General features: G+C 37.5%; 1 protein-coding gene across 5 annotated transcripts in view; it reads left to right on the top strand.

Moving 5' to 3' along the window:
* grid1a (glutamate receptor, ionotropic, delta 1a) overlaps positions 1-24,937 on the top strand; it is a 282,018-nt gene that overhangs the window by 232,283 nt on the left and 24,798 nt on the right. For all 5 annotated transcript variants that reach the window (XM_026189417.2, XM_080288038.1, XM_026189415.2 and 2 more), the window contains exons 5-8: positions 5,103-5,156; positions 14,318-14,491; positions 17,360-17,521; positions 18,641-18,760. In XM_026189417.2, coding sequence (XP_026045202.1) covers positions 5,103-5,156; positions 14,318-14,491; positions 17,360-17,521; positions 18,641-18,760 — 510 coding nt within the window. The remainder of the gene's footprint in view (positions 1-5,102; positions 5,157-14,317; positions 14,492-17,359; positions 17,522-18,640; positions 18,761-24,937) is intronic.

The following is a 24,937-nucleotide window of genomic DNA, read 5'->3' as shown; positions in this document are numbered from 1 at the left end:
TGGGTGATGTGAGATCATTAGCTGGACCACATCTCTGGACGGTCAGCCTCATGTTGTGATTGTCAATGACATTCACATGCAACAGTTCAGCTATAATACATGTATTTCACAACCAATTTGATTCTTTTGTTTTAACTAATGAATGCATGACTAAATTTCTTTTTTCTTCATGCATCGAATTAGACCAGAAAAGGGTTAAATCTCTGCAGCAGAAATAACAGTCACAAAGTGACACCGGATTACTGTTTAGCCAGTTCAGTTTCAGCTCTCAAATCCTGCAGTCTGAGCATTGTTTGCCTCAGTTTCTGGGTCAATGTTGTCCTTGTGAATTCAGAATTTTCAATAATGCAACAATAATATTTGGGCTCATGACTCTGTAAATAAATCACCACATGGCTTCAGAGGAGTCAGAGCCAGTTAGAATTTCAATTAATGCTGATGCTTACTTCTGCTTATTCTGTATACAATTCAGAGTTGTGGTGATCAGGATAGTCTGAGATTCCATTTAGAAAAGTATGCGGTTGGAGAGATCTGTGAGTCTGCAGATATAAATGTTGTTGTTGCAGGTGGGCGGACTGATAATTATATAAATGACTACTGCATGAATCTTATTTGCTTTATTTTATGGTACATACTGTAACAATGTGATGTCTCATGAAACTAAAACAGAAATTGGTATCGCTTGGTGATTCTTATTCATTTTATATTGTCAGGCTGTAGTTAAATGCTTCAGCAACATTGAATTTTGATGATTGAGCCAAACTGTAGATTGCCTTACAGGGATCGGAATAGTTGCTGTAAAATAACGAGAACAGTACTCATTTTAAAAGCAAACAGTGGATTATCGCAAGTCATACATTTGTTAAGCTTCAATGACAGTTTTCTTATCTTACTTTATTTTTAAAAATTCTGATGCAGGTTGTAATAGATATAATTTAATCTCCACAAATGTTTTGATTATTTGGTTTTAATAAGACGAGCAGCTATTAATTGTTTCCATTTCCCAATCCTGAAATATCTTGTAAGATTCAGTGGATAGTATTGGCTTTGTTAGCATCAGACAAAGAGCAGTAGGTAAACAAAACCACAATCAAATACGTATTTGATGTTTGTCTTAACATAGTGTTTATCAATGTCATTGTCATGGACAGTCTGTGTCAATACAATTCATTAGCAGAAACTACAGCCTTCAAAATTATTTTAAAACTAAACACCACTCGGGATTAGTATCAGCAAAATCTTAATATTAGAACTTTTATGAAGATATATGTGATTTATGTTGCATTTGAAAGTATTACTTTTATGGAGTTATGCATAATAATCAGGCAGCTGAGTGTGCAATTCAGATTGGCTTTTAAAATGTGATTTTTGTAACGCAACAAATAATCACACTGAATAAGTTTACACTGAGCACTCTGACATTCAGGAGATTTATCCTCAATCTGAGCCTTACTCAAACCACCACCAACCCTCCCCACCTATTTTCACATCCTTCTAACTGCAGTTCCTGTCAATCCCTTTTCGGCTGTCACGGTTTTAAATTGGAGTTGGCATTCTCTGACTGCCTTTGTGGCATTGCTACTGTATAAGAACATGCCTGGGGTCCTCTGCGTCTCTGATTAGAGATCTTACGATGCAAGGCATTGGCTGTATCAATAGAATACTCCTTAGATGTCACTCAAGGGTTTTGTCTGTGCCTCCTCCTCTAAAACCCCATTTCTCTCCAGAGTTTCACTGTTACATCATCTTCTGAAGTGAATGGAAATAAAGAAAACACAAAGCTAAAATTGCTCTGCTTGGATGTTGATAACATTTAGGGTTTCAAATGGATTTTTAGGCTTTGGTATGATAAATTCCAAGCAAAGTGGAAAACCCTTTCATAGTTCAACTGAAATAAGACTACATGCGATTTAAAAGAGGGGCTGATTAGGCAAAATAATGTAGGGATTTTCCTTGGACCCAAGCTGCTCTTGTTTTTAGGAGATACGGGTTTTGAATCCTGATGAGCAACTCTCTTCAGCATTTCTGAGACCCCAAGTTCTTGCTTGCCTTGATTCACGTTTTGAAACGATGGACTGCCTGAACTGTCACTCGTAAATGGAGATACAGAACAAAACAACTAATGAACTTTGATTCTTAATTTAGTTTCCTGTTAAACATAGTTGTATCAGTTGACATTTAACAACACTCATCATTCTCACATTTTCCTCACTTAGATAACACTGATGAAAAACGACAGCAATAATAAGCAATGACTTCTCACAGTATGTCTACACAGTTATGTGTTCATCACATACGTACAGAAACGGAGTTAAACATCAGCTTGCAAACATAATTTAGCATAACGAGGGTTTGTGTCTTAAGTTGTAAGTGCAGAATTGTGCTGTGAACTGATGGTGAACCTCTCAAGTGTAGGGTTCTGTTGTGCCCACGGCTTCAACAAAACACTGCATCGCAGCTGGTACACATTAACTAACCCATACTACACACTTGACTCTCTTTTTACCATTATAGCATCTGACAGACTTTGTCTGGAACAACGAATGCACTTCAAGGAGCTGTCGACTCTCTTGAATGTAAAGGCTATTCTTCAAGGCAGACAATAGTTATCATTGTCAGCTTTTATTTAGGGCCAAAGCGTCATTACCATGATTTGAATGAATATCATACAGAGTACAAGAATGTGGTGTGTGTGTGTGTGTGTGTGTGTGTGCGTGCGTGCGTGCGTGCGTGCGTGCGTGCGCATGTTTTTTTTAAGCATTTAACCTTGAGATTAACACTGAATTGTGTGTCTTCGCCAATGTTTTATTGATGATGAAGTTATTGTAGAAGTTATGCTGAAGTTGTTTCTCAATTAAATTAGACTGCCCTTCTCTTTTGTGAAGTGATGTTTAAATTTTATGTATTATATGTAATATCCATGTAAAAAAAACAATAATACGTCATTTGAGCCATTTGAAAAAAACACTGCTGAGATACTAAAACTAACCTGCATTGAATCCTTTTCACATAAACATTTATTTACATTTTTTTTCAGAAATAACACTATTCAAGGTTTATTTTCAAAATCTCCATAACTTAGTTCACGCAATCTCAGCTATAACCTTCTTCTTTTTGGTCATTTTTGTAATCTAATGCGGTCCCATCAGCTCAACCTTGAACACTGTTGCTGATGTTGCTTTGTTCCACTCATGCGATCTACTGTACAACACATGCACACATACCCTCCACTGTTTTGCTTGAAGGTTTAGCAACACAATAGAAAGCATTTACTTTTTTTCTGCCCTCATCACCATCATGTGAAATGTGTAATTAGAAAACTGTACCAACCTTCTGAATGTTTATAACTATAAATAGTTTAATTCTTGATCCTCGTTTAGTCCCATTTAATGTGCAGTGTCCAATAGTAACAACGATCTGAATTGTCTTGATCTGAATATTAAATTGTCAGTGACCAGCACATCTACAGTAAACAGGGTAAAGTTTACCATTTTATATGTGAAAATATGAACATTTTTGAGGAAAAAGCTTCATATATGTAGTCAAACAGGAAACTAAACACTTAAAGTGATTAGAAGCACTATTTTTCTACATAACTCTCCAGTGGACCATTGCACCCGCCATATGTCTGGTGTTTTGTGGCATTCATTGATAATGTTGGCATACCCATTTGGATTTCAAGGTAATTTTTTAAGGCATATGGCCCCACTTTTTCATTTTAAGTATTTTAGTCATGGAGGTAAATATTTCTTGTGTGCTGGTATGGTCCTCTTACAGTCTGATGAGATCAATTTGGCAATGAGAGGAACATTAAAATAAAATCATGAGGCTTCCAAGGTTTTAAGATTGATTAGCAGCTTTTGAAGCTGTACACTGCACCGCCTATTATTGATGAGCATGGTGTTGTTTAGTAAAACCACAGGGCTCAATCTTTTATATGTTCAAGCATCGGTCTTCTGCTTTAAAAACTAATGACATCAATTGGCAGAAGAGCGCATACAGTGATGTGTTAAGCAAGACAGATGTGTTCAGACTTGTGACCGATGGAGGGACTTCATTATTCATAAGAATAGTCATTTTCATCTTTCCCAGAGATTTTAGGTGGTTCTTTGTTTTTACATACACATCACTAACTGCAGGTTACACTTTCCTTGTGCTCTAACTACCTTAACAGCAGTCTTCTTTGCTGTGCATATTGGTTACTCCATTTAGACTTCAGGCAGAGAACGTATTGTTGTGACTGCAGAGCAGCAGGGTAAGAGGAAAGATTAATACATGTAGACGTGCGCCCTTGTATTCAGCTGATTCCATTCAGTGTGAATAAAATGGAAAAAGTCACAAAGCAACCATTATGCATCGAAGCTAAATAAGGTTTCTACCACTTGACGTTTGACTATCTGTAAAATTTAAATACTGTTGCACTGTGGCAAAAAGCTGCGTGCTTTCAATGCAGCATCTGCCCTTTTGGAAAATCAACATAGTTTCAAAATAAATGAGAAAAACTGTGGCTCCATCTAAGTAAAATATATAACGAGAATATGATATTTGAAATTGTTTATTGGTTGTCTTTCTGTCTGAGCATTAACACGACATTACATATGATGCTTACATCATTATTTGCTCAACTCATTACCCCTCTAGTCTCCCTTTGGTGCCACAAGATCTCATGGTAATGCATTTCTATCCAACAATGACACCTACTTCCACGAGCTCCCTTTTTGTGTCATTATTGTGTTTTAAAAGGGAATGTGAAATTATTATGGCAATTGAAAGAGGTCCCATTGCAGTGGGCAAATTATGTGCATTTGTACTGCAGGCTTCATTCTCACATCCAATGTAAAAATACAGCACAGCACTATTTAAAAAGCTTGGTTGCTCCAATGTGCTACAGGCTGTGTGGTTTAGTTGTATTCTCTGCACACTGGACCTGCAGCCTCTCTGTGTTTGAGGATGTCTTGATTTACAAATTAAGCTCCAGAGACACCTGAGAAGAGACTTACATGGACTACTGTGTGATCTCAATGAATTTGTGCACTTGGTTCCTCAATTGTCCTCCTCTTTCTGTTTCTCCTCTCTCTTTCTCCTTTAATTTATCACTGCAGGCTGTGGAAACAAACCTGGCATCCAAGGACAGCCACTGGGTCTATGCCAATGAGGTGAGGCCAAAACACACTTGCATGCACCTGAGTGAATTTAGACCTTCATGTCAGTATGCCTCTTTCAGCACTCTCACATGCTCCCAAGGCATGTGAGACCTATGAGGCCTTCACTACGCTTTCATATAGAGTTAAATAAGCAGCACATCATTTGATTTAATCCTGAGTGCCTGAGGGACTAGGCCTTTATTTGATATTGTATAACTGTTCTCGCTTAAAAGTCCCTACATTATGTTTTTCCTGTAACATATATTCAGTTATATAGCTTTTTGTGAAGCTCTAAAGTCCACACCAAATGAGGTAATTCTTTTCCACTGCCTCCAAAGTACCTGAAACTCCTTATTTGTAGTCTGGGCCATTTTCCGTTAGATCTCTATGTCACTGTGTAACCCGCTGGCATAATGCCCACCTAGCAGCTAGTTTGCCACACATTCAAAGAATGAGCAGCTGCCTCAGTTGAATCCAGATGCAGACAGCTGCAGCTTCTGCTAGCTCTGAAATGTATTAGCTGTGAGCAAAGCACACCAAATGTTCTGTTGACTGTAAGAGTAAATAGAAGAGTGTTCTTGTATTCCCGGCCTCTCAGAAACTGAAGGGGAATACTTTTATTCTGATGGTAATGTTCACACAACAAAGTAAAGTTCCTATATCTTCACTGCTATGCTAATGTGGCCAAAGCTACCATGCTATGTGATTGCCTGACCTGCACAGTACTTTAATACAGCTATATACACATTAAAGCAGTTAATGCTTCAGATAGCATGTGAAAAGAGGTGGTGCCTTGGTATTAAAAGCTGTTCTAGTAAAAATCCATAGGAAAAATAACAAACCTGTAAATGAGCTTTGCATGGGCACTTTAGGTTTTGTCTTTCTTTCCCATCACCGTACCATTGCTCTGCACGCCTTGACCTAAAAAGGCTAAGTGTCTGTGGTACCAAAATTCTCAGGTTCACTTTGTGAATACAGAAAAGTGGCCTCTTTAGCTTTAGTGCCCAGGATTGCACTTGAGTTGATTCACAATTATTTGGAGATGTCGTAGCATGGAGGGTGGGAGCGGCACTACGAACAAGCTGTGGTTGAAAGATGTTAAATAGAAGGTTTCTCCCAGATAATTGACCTGAAATATTAGGCTTACTGTGCCCAGCAGCTCCACCTCTAGCGCTTACAGTACACACTGTTGTGGACGTTTTCCACTTAAATAAAGCCTGCAGACGAGCGGTGAGCGGTAGCTAACATTCTTTAATCCAAAGCACACAAAAAACAGACAACCAAGCTTGATGGAGCCCCTGCATGACCGCGGGGCAGGGTCAGCAGAGTCTCACTGAGCCTAACATGGCCCTCAGTTAAATACCTTCTCCAGGAACAAGAGGCAGTACACAGCTGTTTCACACCTTAAGGTTCACACTCCCTTGCTACTTCCCAGAGTCCTCAAAGAGACAAAAGACTGGTCCTCTGGAGTTCCTGTTTCCCCCAACATCCTTACTACACCCCCTACCATTTGTCTTAAGTATGAGTGTAAGACATGTTAAAATCCAGTGGCACCAAGGCATTACAATAACGTGATTAATACATAAGTGAAAGAAATTCCTATACAACACACATACACACAGGGACATGCATATCAGTGTCCATTTTATGTGTCTTTAAACTTTTTTAATACCATGCATCATCTCGTTTTCAAGGGGGTATCAATGAATTTTAATAAAACATCACCCCCTGACTTGTTGAAACATTTCACTGGAATCCAAAACATGACACATATTGATTCATAATCCGCAGACCGTGATAAATGTATCTACGCTCCCCTGACAGCCACATTATTTAGGCAACGTTTCTACAGAGATTGTGATACTGAGGTCGAGAGAGAAAAGCTGTTTTTTTGGGTTTTTTTAATTGTTTGGCAAATAACTCGTAATATAAAGGCTGAAAATGCGTTTTGGATGCACTACACATTAGACCAACCAACTAGAATAAAACACTTATCATTTATGCTTTAGTTAAAAATTCAAAGTGCAGGATATTTGTAGCTTGAATATTGATTTGCAAAAGTTAATGAGGCTTAGTGTGTTGAAAACCTTCTGTTATTTGGCAGCCTAAATTACCCAATTTTAGACTATAATGAGCTTTTATGAAAATAATGACCTTGTCGCATTTTGACCATGCGTTTCAGCATTAACATAACTAAAGTATTGACTTACGACAGCTAATGAGAGCAGGAGTTCTTTTAAACCATTTCTGCATCTGGCAGCTCATATTATCCCATTCATATTATCAGACATGCTTTTGTAGTCTCAACATGAGGATGTGATGGGAGCTGCAATTTGAAGCAGTATTCACAACCAAACTCACGCATAGCTCTCAGTCAATTAGTACAGAACTCCACACACATTAGCTTTAATTGCATCTGACTCTGGAATAGTATGAACTAATGGCATGTTAATTTCTCCTGCATTCACTTAATGGTGGATATGATGCGGCTTACTGCAGACTTATGTCTCTGTGGGATGTGTTTTAAAAAAAGACCAATTTGCCTGTTTTTGTCTTTGAACTATGAAATATATCATTTGATTTTTTCACTCGTTTTTCTATATCCCTTTCTCACAACATAATTTTCCATTCCCTCTCCCTTTTGTTGCAACACAGTAAGGATTGTTTTTTCCACTCTATCCCTGCCACACTCCCAGTATTTTTTGTTTATTGTTTTCTCTTCTCGCTTCCACCTTCCATGCTTTTCATATAATCACTCAAGATAAACTGCCCATAAAGCTGAAGATCACCTTGAAATGAGAATAACACAGACATGTTGCAAATTCAACCAAAACAAATTCAATTACCACTGTTGACAGCTCTTTTTTTGTTTGGGGGGGGGGCTTCCCCCAGCTCTTGGCCTCCAAAGACTTCTCATTTATATAACAATCACATGAAAACTCTGAGCTGCTATCAAGTCCATCATTTTCTTAAATCCTGTTTTCCCTCATCTTACACTGTTCGCAACAACACAACACAAAAATCCCTTGCAAATTGAATCTAGGTATGTATCAATGTGTAAATGATTTACCCGCATTGCCTGGTTATCTCGAAAGGGGGAAGGGATTTAAAGGAAGGTGCAAAGCTAATTTGTTTCCATTAGCCTGAGATTAGATTTCTGTGAAGTTCCTTACATGGCTTATGGCAGAAAGATTGTGCACTCTTCTTTTTTTTTTTAATTCATTCATACGCGTGAGAAGTGAAACAAAGTAATTTTAAAAAACTGCATCTGTTAGGGATCACTTTTTTCAGCAGCTGCAGGTGAATTCTGTAATCCTCATTGCTACATGGGTACAGTATATCTAGATACTGTTTCCTGCTCTCAAAATCTGAAAATCCTTTTAGCCTGACTAGATGCAATCACAAAATCCTGCGGGGAAATAACAGAGGCCTGTTACATCTTTCCTCTGAATGCACCATCAGTCCCTGCAGACAGTTGGTACTATTCAGCTGGTCATGACAGAGTTGTGGCATACATTTTAACCAGGTGATCATAAGGCTCACCGCTGCTTGCCCGCCTCCATCAGCTACTCATGCTTCTGCCAGGCTTTAGACCTCACACAGTCAAAGAGCATGTGGCACAAAGAATGTAATCTGTCAATCATAAAATGCAATAGAAGCTTGCAGGGAGAATTTTTTGATATCCCTGGTTTGCAATGCAGAATTTTAAGAGTCGTAGACACAGAAATTATAATCGTTGCCACCACAAGTACTTGTTTTTGTCATTAATTAATGTGTTTCTTTTTTTTAAAAATTCTACAAAGTTGCCTTTCTACACTCCAAGTTGACCATCTTCAGATTACTTGTTGGGTTTTCACAACAATCAAAATTAAAGATTTGAATTGTATTGTATAGCACAATAAAATTAATCACATCTTTACAAATGAGAAGCCAAATATGCCCATCCTTCAATTGCAAATGTTTCTAGATTAGACTGTGTTTTCCAGCCAGCTGAGTGGGTTTGAATGGCACAGAGATCATGAGCCCTTGGGATGAAGGAAGTTGCTGAAAACACAAATGAACTAACAACATAATCTTTCAAGAGAAAAAAAGTGAAAAGCTTTGAAATTGTTGTGCAAGAAGTGCAATAGGACTTGATGTGAGCACGAGGGCAAAGAGATGATAGGCATTGGTGTCTCGCTAAACCACCCACTAAACCAGGTTTCTCCAGCTGCTAGCACACCGAAGGCTGTCTGCCTCAGACACCGTCTAGTCGACTCAAATGGATTGTGCATCCTGGGAGGATTTGTCGTTGTTTCTTTTTTTTTCTACCTTCAAAGGCCAAGATGGTGACACTTGAGAATGTTTGATGGATTAGGTGGTTGTGCCTGCTGTGACAGACAGATTCAGGGAAGACAGTCATAATGTGACTGATGTCTCGAGTAGCTGCCTATCAAGCAACTGAGATGGAAACTCTATTCTAAGGACATAATCACCACCACATAAGATTGTGAGATTGGGAGGTGGATTACCAAAGAGGCCACTTGCAACATAAAAAATATACAGTTATGGTACAAAATATACCCTTTTCAAATTCTAAGGTTTAATGTATCATGGCAGAATAAATAAAATCTATTTTTCAGCAGGTCCTAAAATTAGTCAAATACAACTTAAAAATACAAAATATGAACTACTACACCATGTCATTATTTAATTAACGGAAATTAAGCCACAATGCAGAAACAGTGTGTGCAAACTAAGTATACTCTTACTGCACATGCATAGAGAGGGAAAGCAGCAGATGAGTGTTTTTAATCAAATGCATCCACTTAATTTATGATCAGCAAGTGTGATCACCTCTAGGACAAAATAAGTTTTGGTATGTTTTAGCATTATGGCAAAGACGAAAGATATCTACAGTCGTCCTTGAGAAGGGGTTGATTAATCCCATAAACCTGGGATGGGTTTTAAGTTCTAAAGTAGGAAGGATCATTGTGAAAAACAAGGCAATCAAGGCAATTCCACAGGCAAATTCATCCTAATGTCAGAGGGTGATTGGGGATTGCTTTACAGCCACAGGACTTGGGCACCTCTCAGTCATTAAGTGGCTCATTAACTTTTTTTGTATACTAAACTGCTCTAGAGTCAGATGTGAGGCCATCTGTCTGACAGCTAAAGCTTGGGCAAAATTGGTTCATACGTCAGGACAATGACCCCAACCACAGCACCGTATCTACAAATGAATTACATTTTTATCACTTTTTTTTTTTTTTAAATTGACGTATTGCAATGCCCCGGTCAAAGTTCAGACCTCAGCCTGATTGAGATGTTGTTGCAGGACCTTAAAAGTACTGTGCATAAATGAATGCCTGCTAACTTCAACGAACTCAAACTATGTCATAAAGAGATAAAAGAGGACCAAAATCTCTCCACAATGATGTGAGGCATTGATAAAGTCAGACAGAAAATGATGCTGATTGATTGCACAAGCTTTTGAATGACCGACTATACTTTGTTTTTCACACACTGTTTGTGCATTTCGGCTTCATCTTTGTTAAATAATGACACGTTATTGTTCACCTCAGGTTGTATTTATTGAATTTCCGACCTGGTTAGACATTTTCAAATATTAGATTTCTCGTACAAAAGGCTATATAATAATGTATGTATCTATTTTATGTTATAGCTCTTTTTACCATTAAGCATGTTGAGCATCCATGCAGAAACCTAATTGGGATGTCAAAAAATTATCTATTAACCCAGAAATGGTAACTACAGGAGACATCCAGTGCCATGGTCATAAATCTAAAGGACCCCAGACAAGAGACCTCCCTTATGAAGTACCTTATCTAAATGTTACAGCAGTTACAGCCACAGACGTTTTATGTCATCAGGGTTAATAAATGGGCAGTTGAAATTACATACAGACACACAGCACCTCCAGGCTGCAATTTAAGTTCCATCATAGCAATGAAACGTGCACTACCACAAGTGATGATTCCGGCTTGCACTGTGCCTATAGTTTGGCCTACTGGCCTTGTGAACAATGGTCTGTGTAATGGGATTGCTCACACAGCTGTGCTACCCTATAAAAAAAATGATAATGAAAAAACAAAACAGTAGATTAATAAATACATCGTTGTTACTCTTTACATATCATCCCACCTTATGTCACATTTCTGATAACCTATTCTAATTAATCAGCCTTTTTAATGGAATTACTATACCATTAAATAATAACTCATGCAAAGATGCAATAATGACTCAAGCAATCTCTGCTTCCATAACTCCTCACCAAAGCTGCAGAAATGACATGATGTGTCCAACCATAGGATGCCCTAGTGTTTGCATCCTCGACTATTTTGAAAAAGTAAAAAAAAAACTTTGTTGGTATGTCTCAGCTTAAAATAATAACTGCTTTCATCTACTTGAGGAAGTGATACAGTGTCATTAAATAAGCTGTTGTGGTTTATTTAGCAAATCACTTTTTGCTGCCAGCGCTTGAAATCATTATTAATAAAGCCTAATATAACCCTTGTTTAGTTATCATTGGTCTAATTTACCAATTTGAAGATTTAACTCTTAGATCTTCACAAACTGCTGCAGTTAACTGAAGCACAGCTACTGTATGTTATCCACATTATTCCCTCTACATAGTGACCCTAAAATAATAACATATCTAATGTTATTCGGTCCTTGACATTGTTAATAAATAATCGTAATGCTGCTTGCTTGATTACATATGATTTTTCAAATAAATGAAAATAAATGTAATATGTTTCTCGTCGCTGTCACAAGTAAATAAGTTATTTCTTTGTGAAAGTACAGTATTTGGTGTGATTCCAGGTATCACAGTTAACGATCAGCTTTTGGAGGACAGGATTGTATCTAATTTAGAAAATCTTCAATTTTGTACAATTTTCTCAACAGTATCATCATATCTTCTTTTTGATGTATAAGAAGAAGATGTTTATGTATTGAAATCTCCGTTTCTGATAACATCGGTCAATGTGTAACAGATAAGCAAAGACTTCTTTGGATTTCAGTGTTCCTGATGTTTACCTTTATTTTTCTAATATAAAATGACCGCAGGGCAGCAATGATTCATGTATATCACTAGATCATTTCATAATATAATAATATTATTGTCTGTCTAGCTACTGAGAGCTGTTCTCCCTCAAATATGTATTCAAAGGACATAAAAAGGTGTGCGTGTTCATTGACGAGAACACCTCAAAATATCATAACCACGGGGCTTTGCGCTTCATGTCTAACTCCTATTTCCTCTTAGCTTAGTCACCCGCAGCTTTAAAAGAGCACCTTAACTGTTAATTAAATGATTGTCAGATTAATGCTATAATTTTTATATATTTCTAGTGAGGGATTAATAACATAGAATGAGCAGCACAAAGAGGATAATTTAGGCTTTCTGTCAGATAGACTTGATTTGATTAATATGTTTTGGTCGTTGAAACATTGCTATACTTTATTCCCTTTTTCTAATATTTAATAGGGTTATTTTGAAGGGGCTTTAACAACTTGAAGTAATTTTGTGACACCTGTAGAGTTTAAAAGTAGTTTGTATATTATCTTTTTTCATCAGAATTAATATTGCAATTTGACTTACAGGCTACTATAATCACATAGAGTGGCCCATTGAGATTAATAACCCTTCTAACGGTTCAATCCATCCCTCAGATGACCATTGCGGTCCGCTTGCTTGAAATATGTGTAATATCTCTCCTCAAAGTTTAAAAGGCACATGTTTCATGAGCCATGTCCTATTGGGAAATGTCACAGCCAGGTCAGGTTATGACATAAATGTCACATGTGATGGTGACAGAATACTTGGACTAGGTGACACTAAAAGTTATTAACTTGGATGGGAGAGCTCATTTCTGTGAACCATGTTGTGAACCATAATTTGCCCGATTAAAGTGTCCTGGCAACTCGTGAATATTCATCAGTTCCACTTGTCTGGCTGTGAAGAGTCTGAAAAAAAAGAGTCATAGGAAAGAAATAGATGAGCTAGAATCACCAATGAGACAAAAGATATTTGGGAAATTGACAAAAGAAAAAAGTTCAGCGTGCTCACCACATTGCGTTTTTACAATATGTGTTTTTGACTTAAGGTATATGTAAGAAGAACAGTGTTGAAAAGCAAAAGGCAGTTTGTAAAAAGGCAGATTTGGACTGACAATTTGTAGTGAAGGAACAAGACTGATGGTCAGGTAAAGTAAGGTAAAGGTACAAAGAAAGACTTATTAGGAGTGATGGGAAGATAATAAGAGATTGAAAACCACATTAGGCTGAAAGAAGAAAGGGCCTATACAATGACAGAGTCCCTGAGAAATGAACACTGAGTCTGGACAGAAACCAGCAGGAGAAAAATAATTTAGGGAGGTCAATGCAAAAGAGGTAGATCAAAATGTCTGATTAGGAAAACTGATAAAGAGCATGTATTGAGGGGTGTTTGGTGAGGGACCTGGGGATACTTGAGTCTTGACCCGACAAAACCTCACAGCTTTATTGTCAGATGGCATATGAACTCAGTGTTTCCCCGGAGACTCATTGTCTGCCTCAGCATTGACGATTGTCTGGCTCTGAAAACTAGTAGGCAGCTCAGTGTCTCATGAATATTGATCTGATGCTTCACACAAGTATCCCCCATAGAAGAGGACCAAGGGTCACCTGAACTATTATTGTGATGGATATACTTCAAATGATCATTGATTTGACTCTGTAATGGCAAAACAAGAAGGCTTTGTAGAAAATGAAGTCTGTCTTTAATTGCTAAAAAAGGTGTTTAAATCTTGAAATGACTACAATTATTAAAATATTTTGTGTTTTTTTTAATAAAAAAAAACATTAACTTAATTAATTCTGTTTATTTAACAGACGTATTTGATGAATTAAGCTTTGGTTAAACATTAAACATTTATAAATTGATACAGAAAATTGACATTCTTAAAATGAAGATGACCAAATAAGTTTACATTTCAGCCTCACCATTTATCCATTTTTAAGTCAAGCCCCTCCAAAGTTCTATCTTATTCAAATTTCCACTAAAATCCACAGTTTATCTCATTATTTCACATTGTGCAAATGTCACAATCTAATACAATATGTGACTTTTCATAACTTGTATTCAGTGGAAAGGGGGAATTAAACTGCTTTGTCATTTTCACCTTTAGGAGGTGAGCGATGCAGACATCATGGAGTTAGTTCACAGCTCTCTGGGGCGAATGACCATCATTCGTCAGATCTTCCCGTTGTGGAGGGATACCAATGTTCGCTGTATGAGGAACAATCATCGCATCTCGTCTCTGCTCTGTGACCCTCAGGAAGGCTATCTACAGTCCCTGGAGGTAAAATATACTGAAATATGTACTTTTGAAGCCTTACAAGATTGTCACTCAGACTATATTGACCTGCACGTTACCGTTTAACAAATGCAGTACAATCTATTAACTTTTTTTTTTAGTCTTGTTTAATATGACAAACAAAATTTAAAAAAAAATACTCTTTAGAGTAAGTTAAAGGACTATTATACTAATGCCTGGCTCCATAAATCAGGACTCTGAAGATTCTTATCAATATCAGGTATTCTACAAAATATCTATAAAAATTTTAATGGTGAATAAAAAACTGCATAAATGCACTTAAGGCAATATGATTTGAAGCCATGTGAATTATTATTTAATTTAGACAGTGGAAGGTTGACGTGATTCCTTAATCAAACATACATGTGAATACATTCTACTATATTGTGTATAAACATTTATTAGGTCCCATACTGATGCTGTGCTTATTTATATAAACAACCACTCTTATTTTTTTCCTTTTTCTCAGTGTGATGAAGTGTGTAATTTTGCACAACCAGACCAAATACTGGTGGCATATTGGAGTGTTAAATGGTTCCTTATCGTTTGCTTGAGGTGACTGTAAAAGGTTATAAGTACCTGTTGTCAATTTGAATGCAGTCGATTTCAGCAGATTTTAGTGGAGATGGTTTCTTTTATTATTATTTTTTTCCTTTAATCAGGAAAAAGTAACAAAACAGGTAAAGAAAAATCTCTGCTCTTAAACCTTCATTGTCAATGAAAATACTGAGCGTGCTCGAAACACATGTGTTTAATTAAGAGCCTTTAAAGATGCACAACAGTAGCAGTGTGATGGACATTGTCACAGTGGGTTTTAGACTGATAGCAAGTTCATGCTTGTTCTTTTTTGTTAACTTTATTTTTTTGCCTTATACATTTTGCTGTGGATACTTTTAAGATAATAAATGTGTGCTTCAGACCAACAAACTTATTTAATATACTTCATCCAGTACCAGTGACAGATAAATGAAGCAAGATGTGTTTTTTTCTGGTTTGTGTTTACCACAAATTGCCTGTATAAAGATCTGAACGTAATTACTTACACAAATTTTCCCCGGTATTTGTAGTGACTGTACAGCGTACGCATGCAACCATAGTGTAAAGTACAAGCATCTGCCAAGTGCCAATGAATACAAATACTAACTGATTATGCATGCAACAGAATATATACTCCCTTGGTACGATAATTATGAGGGACATGAATGCCCATGAATATCAATGACTGCAGCTTAGTGTGTCTAGAGACTAACTGGCAGAACAGAGCAAATTATTGTTTTAAATGAAGGAAAAGGGTTGTTTTAATAACACGCAAATAAATTTAAGTGGCAATGAACCCAAATTACTGTAAACCCGAAATCAGTGCATTACTTGTTAATAAAATCTGAAACTGCAAGCTTAATAAAGGCTTCTGTAGTAAAAGGTATGCTCTAAAAATTCTGCTGCCTTTGATTCGTATTAAGGATTTATCAACCAGAGGAAAGGTAAATTCAATCAGTGACAAGAAGGGTCAGTGTAGAAGACTCGCCATTTGGCTTTCTTGTCTTCCTTACACAATGTCATTCTCTTCTTTGAGTCTTTAAAGTAACCTCACTCACCCAGCCACGTATTGCTTTCAATGCAGAGTTAAGAGGGGCTCCTTACACCTCTCACACTTTTGATCAATCCATCCATCTGGAGTGAAATGGCTGTGCTCCCTGTAGCGCTATTGAAATGTTCACATTCCTTTTTATCCGTACTCCAGACAGATGGCAAAACCATGTGGTGTGTGCACCCACAGTCCTCAATAATTCACATGAAAGAGGGTTAAATAACGGGTAATGGCCGTTTAAGCATTCATCAGAATTGTTAAACAGTGAGTAAAGTACAGTGCTTTACTGTACTAATAAGCCCTTTTTCAATGCTTCAGCTGTGGTGTAACCTTAGAAATCCAGAGATATCAAGCTGCATCTCACCTGGACTTAGCTTCTGACTCGGTGACCTTGGGGAGTTAACTTACATGATGTCTTACCACAGAGAAGCCGCTGCTTGGAGTGGCAGCTACTATTGCCTCTCTGGCTATTCTGCTGTGGGAGGATTTGACTTGACTTGACCTAGAGGAGCTATCAAATCCACTGTCACACTATAACAGCAAGCATTTGACATGATTCCTCACACGACACACTGCAATTGAATGGGACACTGAATTCATTAGGCATGTGATTACCGAAGCAGAAACAATTGTTGTTTTGGCATCAGACTGCAGTGGCATCATGACCTTCGCCTCCTGAGTGTTTCATGGAAATTGTTTCACAAATGGAAAAAGTCAAATACCATCACTTTTCAGCAAATCAGCTTGAGTGCTCAAGTAGAAAGCTTCCTGCAAACATAAATTTGGACAGTCATGAAAGAAGTAAGCAACCCGGTCTTCTTTTCATCACCAAAAAGAGGTCCAACTGTCGAAAGTCTTGTCATCATCAAAAGGCGTAGAGGCAATGTGTGGGCATCCTCCAGTTTCTTGTATGGCTGTGGATCCAAAGCAGAAAAGAGCATAGCATAATATGTCCATGTGCACATCTGCAAGGGAGTATAATTGTGGTGTCCCACTGTCAGACAAAAGAAGCAAGAGTTTATTATTCACCAACAATATTTCCTTTTTCTTTTTTTACAGCCCACCTCACCAGAATGAAAAACAAATACTTTTTACTTGTGTGCCACTGCTTTGAGTTTCAGCACCGAGACACTGTGATATTTCCTGCAGTCCTGAAAACTAATATTTGTTTTCTTGGCGGTATGCTGAGTTTGTGTGCTGTTCTGTGTCACAAAGAAGAAACCAAGAATATTTTTTTATTTTATTTTATTGTTTTCCCTCATCAGGTGTCCAATCTCTACTTGTATGATAGCGTATTGATGCTGGCAAACGCCTTCTATAGGAAGCTTGAGGACAGGAAGTGGCACAGTATGGCCAGCCTTAACTGCATGAGGAAGTCTACCAAGCCATGGAATGGAGGATGGTCTATGTTGGACACTATTCAAAAGGTATTTGGGATTGAAGTCACTGTTGCTTTTTGTTTGGTTTTGGCTTGTTTTTAATATAGACACTGCTGTTTCCTTCTAGTTTTTCTTCTTCTAATAGCAGTTGTTTATGGAGTATTTTTTGTCACATATGACTAAGAGTCTGAAATGCATAATGAAGAATTTATGAGAAGCATTAGCATCTATAAAGGGGATTTTTACACTCAAAAGACAGAATGGTGCAATGAACTATTCAGTTATTTTTAAAATGAAACCAGTTTTTATTTTGTGGAAGATTCTGGGCTTTGACGCCTTTGCTCGTACAGCCGTCTCTGTTCCCTCATTGAAATAAGGCGTATTATAGCAGAAAGTGGCTCGATGTCATCCATTTCAATCTGATAATGGAATTTTTCATTGTTGCAGAGAGTCATGCTGGTTTAATCTTAAGTGTGAGAGGAAATGACCAAGTTGAGCATGACAAAACGGCAAAGAAAAATGGTGTTCATTGTAGCGGCTATCATATTGTTATGTTATGTCATTCATATGACATGATTTAAGTGAACTAAATTTTCTCTTACACTTTAAGCTTCTTTCTAAAATGCATACAGCGTTTTGACTGGTTAGTGCTTCACAACAACTCAACGTTTGGCTGAACTTTTCTAAATTGTTTTTGATAACCTCCTACTGTACCTAAAGGTCTTGTGGAATGGAATTCATAGGTTAAGGCTTATCATCTTAGAAGTTGCATACATTTTATGGAATGAAGGATGGTAAACAAAACTCTAAATTTATACAGTTCTGTGCAACAAAGCTCCATCTGAGCTTTCGTTAAACGACTTTTTATTTTAAAAGTAGTTGATTTTTTCCTCTACAGAGCCTATTCTATAAAGCAAGTTAATCAAATAAACCAATTGTTTAATGTAACTAAATTTTGATGAAAATATTATGTGCAAAGATATTTATTTTGTGTAATAGAATATGTGTAGGCTATTTGTTGTTATTGTTATTATTTTTTTTCCAATACCTGTAAACTTGCCTAGATCGTAGACACAAGCACACACCTTACAGGACTTACCGCTGCTTCTTCCCTTTCTTTTTCATAACATCTCACACATTTAATACATTCAGCTGTTGTTTCAACAGGGGCGGATAAGTGGCCTGACTGGACTGATGGATTTCCGTGCCGAAGGCTCTAATTCTCATGTACAGTTTGAGATTCTTGGGACCAGCTACAGCGAGACATTTGGGAAAGATGTGAAACGGGTCAGTCTGGAAAATTTTATGTATACTTATTGTACTTGTCTCTTGAGTCCTGGAAAATGTACCAAACACTTGGCAATTGTTTTGCAAGTTGTGACAGTAAAACAAAAGGAAAAAGAACAGAGACACAGAATCAGATTTATTAGGACATGTGTTCTCCTTTTCATATCCATAAGTAACCATATAATATATTATACAGAATAATATATTGGATTTTGCAACATTTTCTTTTCACAACATCATATATTCTGTACATTAGAACACAAGCTAGTTCATTGGAATAGTGCTGGGTGTTTACTTAGTTGAGGGCTGTAGAGAAATGTAACTAAAATTAAACTGTCATCATGCAAATGCCCCTTTTCAAATCACCTATATTTAGGCAGTCAATTTCAGAACAAGGAAAACTGTTGTCCTGACAGTTTATTTTCTGTAAATGTTTATTTATCGCACGTAACAGTTGTGGCTAACTTATTACCAGCGAGGACCCTCTAGGATATGTGTCCATGAGAATCAAAACTTGGTAAACCTTTTTATCAGATATCTTAAAGGTCCTTTGGGGGGTTTTTGCTAGAGGAAATATTCCATCGAAGCTGTCCACTTGTCTTTTGGTTTTGTATCGTCACTTCCCAATCTTTATTCTTTGGTTCAAAGCCCTGAAGTTAAACGTTATTTCTTGGTTCAGGAGGTGAATTAAATGAACTTACATGCAGGGCAGATACTCATCTGTACGTAAACCCCTGAAAGCTGTGGTCACAGGGATTAACTACTTGTCAATTAGGTGCCAGGTATTTGGGTGCCCTCTACTGGAGCTCTGGAATTAAACTGCTCTTTTTCCTATAGTCATCCATTTCATCACACCAACCATCTTGGCTTGTTCTACGATCCAAGAATTCAAATAAAAAGTGTGTGTGTGTGTGTGTGTGTGTGTGTGTGTGTGTGTGTGTGTGTGTGTGTGTGTGTGTGTGTGTGTGTGTGTGTGTGTGTGAATATACTTTTATTATTAGAGTTATTATTAAAACACACCATCTCTCATGACGGACACAGACATTTGCCTGTTTTCCATCAGGCTCTGTAAGTTGATTTTGGACTTTTTACTGCAAAACTTGTTTGATCTTTGCGACGGTGTAGAGCTGAAGTGAGAGATTGAGAGCATTATTTGTGCTCTCCTTTCTTAGCTGTAATTTGTTTGTCGCTGTTTGTCCTGATTCAGTCAGGGGCTTCTTCTTGAATGAAGAGGAATTGAGTTTCTTGGCAATCTATGTAGAGCAGGACTGACCAGAAGCGGTAATGAAGATTTAATCACCACTCAGCCTAACAGAAATCATGGAGCCAATTCATCATAATGTGGTCATTAGCATTAGCTAGGAGGACAGACACCCAGAGGAACATATATACACACTGTGCACTCCATAATAAACATGCACTGTACAGCCTGTTTATCTGTCTGAGATCCTTGTTGAATCTCAGAAACCTTCAAGCATACAGCCAGGCAAACATAGAACAGAGGCCAGAGAGCAAGCTAACATGTGGACGCTTATATCTCAAAATCATTAGAGGCACAAGGGGACAGCAAGGCCAGATAATGGGGACAGCAAGGTCAGATAATGGGGTGCCAGCTGCATTCAGTGTGTTCCCGGTGTGTTCACTAGCTGGCAGAACCATTTACTCTGAGAAAACAGACATGAATTCATCTACCGCTCCACTCTCTTTCTGTACGACACTAATTATTATACCACACTAGAATGCCTCTGCAATATGATGCAGGTTCCTGTTTTTGCTGTACTTTTTCTTTCCCAAGTTGGGTGTAAAAGTGAGTCCATGCCAACCCCTCTCCACCCTTGCCAGCCATCCCCATTCTGTCCCTTTTACTTCCCTTTTATCCTTTCTTCTCATTTCCCATCCTGCTCATCCTTCCCTCAATCTGGTCACTTCTTCCCTTCTTCACTAACCCTTTCTGCTCATTTTTCAGCCCTGGTTTCCTCCCTTTCCATCATCATTTATCTGCATTCAGTCCATTTTCTTCCCAGCCTGATAGGTCTTAGATGAGGCGTCTTTCTGGTTAGAAACTGTAATGAAGACTGAAATACTATTTCCTGGATGGCTACTGTGAGTTTTCTCCACCATCTAGAACTGATGCAGAGTGATCGATGCTGTTGTTGTTGTTGTTGTTTTGGTTTCCCAGTTTGCTCTTATTGATGTGTCAGCTCGTCTATAAGCAGATATTGCTAATGACTTCCAGCTTACACGAAGCTCTCATAGAGAAAAGTCAATTCATTTGAATGTAATTATTCCTTCAAGCCACTATCTTGCATGTATCATGCAGTAGTTATTCGCGAATGTGTCTACAGCAACAGCGCTGGTGTTAATGTATTATTCGGAACCACTTTTTAACACACTTAAACTAAAAATATTACCCTACATTTAATATTACTGTATATCTGCTTGATAGTCTCTTAAAAGGGCTGCTTTGAATTCTCTTCATTTAATTTTATGGTTGCAGTGTTAGTCATGGAACTATAACATGCAGCAGCTAGTGCTGATGTTCCCGTTGACACTGTTCCTAACTGTCCTATTTTGCAATGAAAATAATCTATGATATGGCGGCCTAAGAAATGTTTGTTGGGAGCTAGATTCCAAGCTAGAAGATATTACGAACATACTTTAATCTAAAAACGTTTTGAGTCCTAACAGGAGTTCAGTTTGCTACAATGTAAATGCACAGCATTTGCTGAATCTGGTAATTTGGCTGGTTATTACAGTACAGTACATGCATGTTTTAAACTCCTCCCCAGGATACTAAAACGACTTTTTCATCAGCAGTTATAATCTGGTATGTCTGGAGACTAGCTTCTTGGCAGATTTAAGTAAAAATGCACCAGATTCAGAAGAAAGTACATGTTAACACTTCTAGTTGCCAACACTTTTCTAAAACCTACCCAAGTGCTGCTAACTGGAGCAGTCTTTGCACCATATCAGACCGAGTCTGTGCGCACATAATCCGGCCAAATCTGGCAACGTTGCATTGACCAAGCCAAGCTTAGACACCAGGGATCCAGGTGTATTTCCCTTTGTTAAATCAGTCGCTTAGTCTGGATAAAATCACCCTTTAATGTTGTGACTTTTGATATTCATGATAGTAGATAGTAGGTTCACATGAGCTCTAATGTGGCTTGTTGCACGGCCATCTAAAAAGCAGGCATTTATTGATCGCTGATTTATTCATCCTCAACCCTATTTCTCATAGACCCATGAGGCAGAAATGACATTAAATAGTCTCTAAAGGGCACGTCTCTCTTTCCAACAATAGATCTACAGGGGGTTGATAGGGCTGTTGATCTAGCGATTCATTTGCCAGGCTCTGAGATGTCTAGCTTTGGGAAACTCACTTTCTGGCTCCTGTGCTGGTTTTCCAATCTCCTGTACCTACTTTGGTTGTAACCCACAGGTGGATAAAGATCATTTCACAAACTAAAACGCAAATTAGGTAACCTTTATTTTAAATGTTATATCATAATGTACTTCTGGGCCAATTAAAATTAATTATTTTTGCTGGGTCTGTGGTCTCACCAGATAATTATTACATATGGAAAGTAATAATTAAGTTTTTGTTTTTTTTTACATACGTTCAATCACAGGCCCCTGTAAGCAGTGCCAGACACCTGTTAATGCTGAAAATCCTCAGTTGACAATTGATTGATAAATTAACAGCTTACTGAAGCTCCATTAACCATATCCAATTTATTTAGTTTGGTAAAGTTGCATAGTCAGAAATAAATAAATCACAGAAGCATTGTAATCCTGTAACTTGTGCAACTGTTATCATGTGCAAATTGCCTTTTCTCACAAGTGTCTGCATAAAAGAAAAGCATTAAAACTGTCTGTACCCACTTATGCTTGTCTGACTGCCACACTGTGCTGACAAAAGTAAATCCTTCTGAGAGTCTCAAATAATTGGATGAAAAGTGGATGATATTCTCTTCATCCCTGAATGTATTTTCTCTTACATGCTTCAATCCATCATAAAAATAATACTGAACAAATGTTAACACCCTTATAACCGGTGATATGATTTTAAATGTGCAAAATCATCTGCTCTTTGTTCACTTTTCAGTAAATTTAATGAGTTGAAAACAGAACCAGTGCCCTACGTTTTACGTTAGCCTGCAAATTTGCATGTCACACCATCATATGTTCACAGTATTTTTAAAGTCGACACTGTATACAGTGACTCAATGGATCTGCCTTTCTTCACCTTTTGTATGTAGTCGTTTACTATAATAATTCATATAAAAAGAGAGGAAGGGTTATACTGCTGCTTGAATAACTGCACTCATCAAACTACTGTGGCACACACTGTACATTGTATTAAAAGTCTTAGTATAAATGCATGAATAGCAAATAACAGGGAGAAAAACTGATCACTGAGTGCTTTTATTTTACTTCTGGTTTTCTTAAGGCAATGATTTCTATTCAGAAATGGGGTGAACTCATTTTCATTTTGTATTTCTTCTTCCTTTTCCGTTTTGTTCGTTTCTATTCCCCTTCATTTCTTTTTTTCCACTGTCTGACACAGTTTTACAGACTAAATCCTGCTTCATGTTGCTTATTAGAGGTTAGAGTGATAGACTGGCGCCATGTCTGCCAACCTCATTTTTAGTATATCAGGACAGATAAGATGTCTCTTTTCTTGGCTAATTTAAATGGCTAGCTTATTTTTCACTGTAGTGCTGATGATTAGAGATAACAGAGCCAGTCCCACTCCAGTGTTTTCCTCTGGGATGGAGAAGGTAAAATGGAACATTAAAAATAAATAAGTATTGTGTCCATTTGTACAGACAAACCATGACAACACATGTGTGAGTACTTATTACAGAGAAACTTTTGCAGCAGGGATAACTCTTGTCGGTACTGTCAGGGCACTGGTGCATTAACATCTGTTTGGGTTTTGAGTTGAATGGCAGTATATAATTACAAATGCTATTAGCTTGCTCTATCAATTTACCTTTCTTAAATTTTGAAATGTGAATTGTAGCTACAATAACCAGTGCAGCTTCAATTACCCTGTGACTTTTATTGTGTGCTCTGACACAGTGTGTTTTTTATCCATTAAATTATTTACATTTACATTTTGTTATTTATATATTATATATATTATATTGTAATATATGTATGGTCGGAGGGTAAGATGGCGCCGCCATTGCGTGCAATAGGTCGGCAGCCTTATGAAATTTCCCCTTGTGGGACTAATAAAGGTACCGGTATATCAAATCAAATCAAATCAAATCAACTAAATGTATAAAAAGTAGGAAGCACCAAGTTTTTGGAGCAGTATTTTAATAACAGAAATCAAACAGTTTTGGTGCATTTTTTTAGCCTTGCAACAGACTAGCAATCTTTCCAGGGTGTACCCCCCTCTAAAATAGTCTTCTAGGATAGGCTCCAGCCCTTGAATCTGATGTGCTGAAGAAAATGGATTGATGGACTTTTTAAAAAAATGGGAATATAGTATGTAAGGCAAAATTTCAGTCAGTATTTGGTTTGGCCACCTTTAGTCCTTGTCACAGTTGACGTTTCTTTAAGGATGCAGGTGGAATTCTCCAGACTTCTGACTGATAGCGTTCTATTATGCGCTTTCCTATCCCAGCATGCTTTTCCTACACTGGCAGTGTTTATGGGATCATTATCATCCTGAAAAATGAAGCTGTTGCCAATCTGAAACTTTCTTGATGATAACGTGTGGTGGATCAATATCTGACAGCACTTTCCTACTAGACGTCTGTCCTGAACTCCTCTGTACATATTGAGGACAATTTGAATCAAGTTTGGATTCAACACCAGTCGCCGCTTATTTCCCGCCCAGTTTGTGTGTAATCTGGCACATTTCAGCCTTTCTCTTTGTTTCTGTTTGTTCATAACTTGGCTGCATAACAGCCCCAATTTCACTTAGACCATTTCTGATAAGGCTTCAATGAACAGAAGATGAATTAACTGAAGACCCAGATACATCTCTCAGGTCATGCGTCATAAAGCAAAAAAATATATAGAAATTAGGGGTGACTTAATACTTTTGCACAGTACTACAGTATGGCATTAAATGTATTTAATAAGAACGGTTGATTCAAGGACACCTAGAAAGGCTCACCTGACACAAGCAGTGACTGGGGTAGGCATACTCATATG

The sequence above is a fragment of the Astatotilapia calliptera genome, chromosome 13 (assembly GCF_964374335.1).
Source record: "Astatotilapia calliptera chromosome 13, fAstCal68.1, whole genome shotgun sequence".
Taxonomy (NCBI): domain Eukaryota; kingdom Metazoa; phylum Chordata; class Actinopteri; order Cichliformes; family Cichlidae; genus Astatotilapia; species Astatotilapia calliptera.
Note: the sequence above shows the minus strand (reverse complement) of the source record. Positions and strands in the feature narration are given on the sequence as shown.